This window comes from Vicia villosa, linkage group LG4, assembly GCF_029867415.1.
Source record: "Vicia villosa cultivar HV-30 ecotype Madison, WI linkage group LG4, Vvil1.0, whole genome shotgun sequence".
Lineage (NCBI taxonomy): Eukaryota > Viridiplantae > Streptophyta > Magnoliopsida > Fabales > Fabaceae > Vicia > Vicia villosa.
In genome coordinates this window covers 189,489,879-189,492,102 of record NC_081183.1, presented here as the reverse complement: position 1 = coordinate 189,492,102, position 2,224 = coordinate 189,489,879, and the positions used below count along the sequence as shown (strand labels likewise).

The following is a 2,224-nucleotide window of genomic DNA, read 5'->3' as shown; positions in this document are numbered from 1 at the left end:
GGATAAGAAAGTTCCAATTGAGGGTATCAAAGGCTTTGGCAATGTCTATCTTGAGAGCAACATTACCACTAAAGCCTTTATTGTTAAGGTTATTGATAGCTTCAGAAGTTAAGCAAATCCCATCTTTGATGTTTCTCCCATGGACAAAACCTTTATGCTCCATAGAAATCAGGTTAGGCATAATAGGAGATAATCTATCAGCTATAATTTTGGATATAATTTTGAACTTGAAGTTAGCCATAGCTATAGGTCTATAGTGATTTAAGCTACTAGCCTCCTTAATTTTTGGCACAAGAACCATGGTGTTAGCATTATAATTGGGCATAAGCCATCCTTGAATGAAGAATTGGTTGACAGCTTTAGTAACATCTTGTTTGATAACCTGCCAGTAGTTATGGTAGAAGACTCCCCCAAAGCCATCAGGGCCAGGGGCAGAGTCAGCCTTGAGGTTAAAAACAGCTTTTTACACTTCCTCATCACTAGGTATCATAGTAAGCATGTTATTGGTAAGGTCACTCACAAGGGCAGGGATACTAGTCCTAATTAATTGGTTGTCCTGAGGCACAAAATCATTATTGAAAAGGTTTTTGAAGTGGTTAATGATATGGCTTTCAAGCACAACATTATCATTGATAACCTGATTATCAATGACAAGAGAATTAATAAGACTGGTTCTTCTTCTGATTTTAGCATAGGTATGGAAGAATTTTGTGTTTCTATCTCCATGAACCTGCCAATTGATTCTAGACTTTTCCTTCCAGAAATCCTCTTCAGTGTTGAGGGCAGATTCGAGTTTACCTTGAGCATCTTTCTCCAACTCATGCAACAGATCAGTGTAACCAAAATTACCAATGTCATCCTGAATTTTCCTAAGGTCACTCTCAGCAGTGATAACATTATGAGTAATGTCGCCAAAGGAATTTTTATTCCAATCTTTAAGTCTAGCCTTAAGCAATTTGAGTTTCCTATCCAAGACATACATAGGGCAGCCCCAAAACTTAGTTTTCCACACCTCCTCAATGACTCTAAGGCAATCCTCGTTTTTAGTCCACATATTAAGAAACTTAAACTGAGATTTGAAGGTGACCTTCTCTAAGTTGATGGAGTATAACAGAGGGTAGTGATCAGACTTCACTTTGGGAAGAGTATGACACTTAATAGAGTGACAGACATCCAAAAGATCCATGTTGCATATGACTCTATCCAGTCTTTTCTCAGTTCTAAGCCTACCCTTTCTCCCATTACACCAAGTGAAAGGATTACCCAAGGTAGGAACTTGAATCAAGCTATTAACATCAGTCCAATTAAAAAAATCAGATATAGGAGCTTTAGAGGGAGTATGATTACCTTTGTACTCAGCACTGCTTATGATAGCATTGAAGTCACCAATGAAAGACCAAGGAGTGTTAGGCAGAACGTTACCAAGAGTATTCCAAAGACTTCTCCTAACTAAATAACTAGTAGAAGCATAAATTACTGAAAAACCTATAACAGTACCAAGATGATTGATAGTAAAGGAAACATATTGATCTTTAGTGTCTAAGACAACAGGATCTAAAGTAGATTTGCAAAGGCACCAAAGGTTAGGCAAGAGGCTACCTCTATTGTTAAAAGCAAATAATTTAATGTCAAACCTGTTAAGCCAAGCTTTGCGAAAATTATCAAAATTCATCCAAGGCTCTGTTATAAAAACAAAGTCTGGAGAATTTTTCTTGATCGGATTCTTTAAGGCAGCTCTAGAAGAGTTGTTTGCTATACCTCTGATATTCCAGAAGATGCAATTCATTGAAGTCTTGTAGGTTGACTAGACACCAGTCTAGTGTTACTCTGGGCCAAAATCTTCTTGCCTTTTCTTCTCTTTGAACTGACAAGTGTGAAATCCTTCTCAGGTAAAAGGTCCACTCCTTGATCATCTTCCTTGTCCTCAGCAGCCAAGTTGTCCCAAGAGTCCTTCAGAAAATCAGTGATTTGCTTCCTATGAGTATCATCTATTGGGGTTTCAGGGACTTCTTCATCCATAAGGGTAGCATCAATATACTCGCTTTCTGAGTTTCCTTCCTCATCAGTGGAAGGTTTAGTTACAAAATTAACAACTGCAGTGGATGCCACTACAATATTTGGGTCCTGCTTGTTTGTGGTTTCTTCTGTCACAAGGTTAGTCCGTTGCTTAGTGTGAACAATGTTATCCTCCTTCTCAGGTTGACTTTCAACATCTACAATCTCA

At 38.1% G+C, this 2,224-nt stretch overlaps 1 protein-coding gene across 1 annotated transcript; it reads right to left on the bottom strand.

The window, feature by feature from the left end:
* Positions 1-463: 463 nt before the first annotated feature.
* On the bottom strand, positions 464-1,786 carry LOC131598562 (uncharacterized). Its single transcript, XM_058871148.1, has one exon. The coding sequence runs from the start codon at positions 1,784-1,786 to the stop codon at positions 464-466; it is 1,323 nt and encodes a 440-aa protein (XP_058727131.1).
* Positions 1,787-2,224: the final 438 nt, after the last annotated feature.

Excerpts from the sequence above, each read along its gene's own strand:
- LOC131598562 (XM_058871148.1), bottom strand. The coding sequence starts at position 1,786 with ATGAATTGCATCTTCTGGAATATCAGAGGTATAGCAAACAACTCTTCT.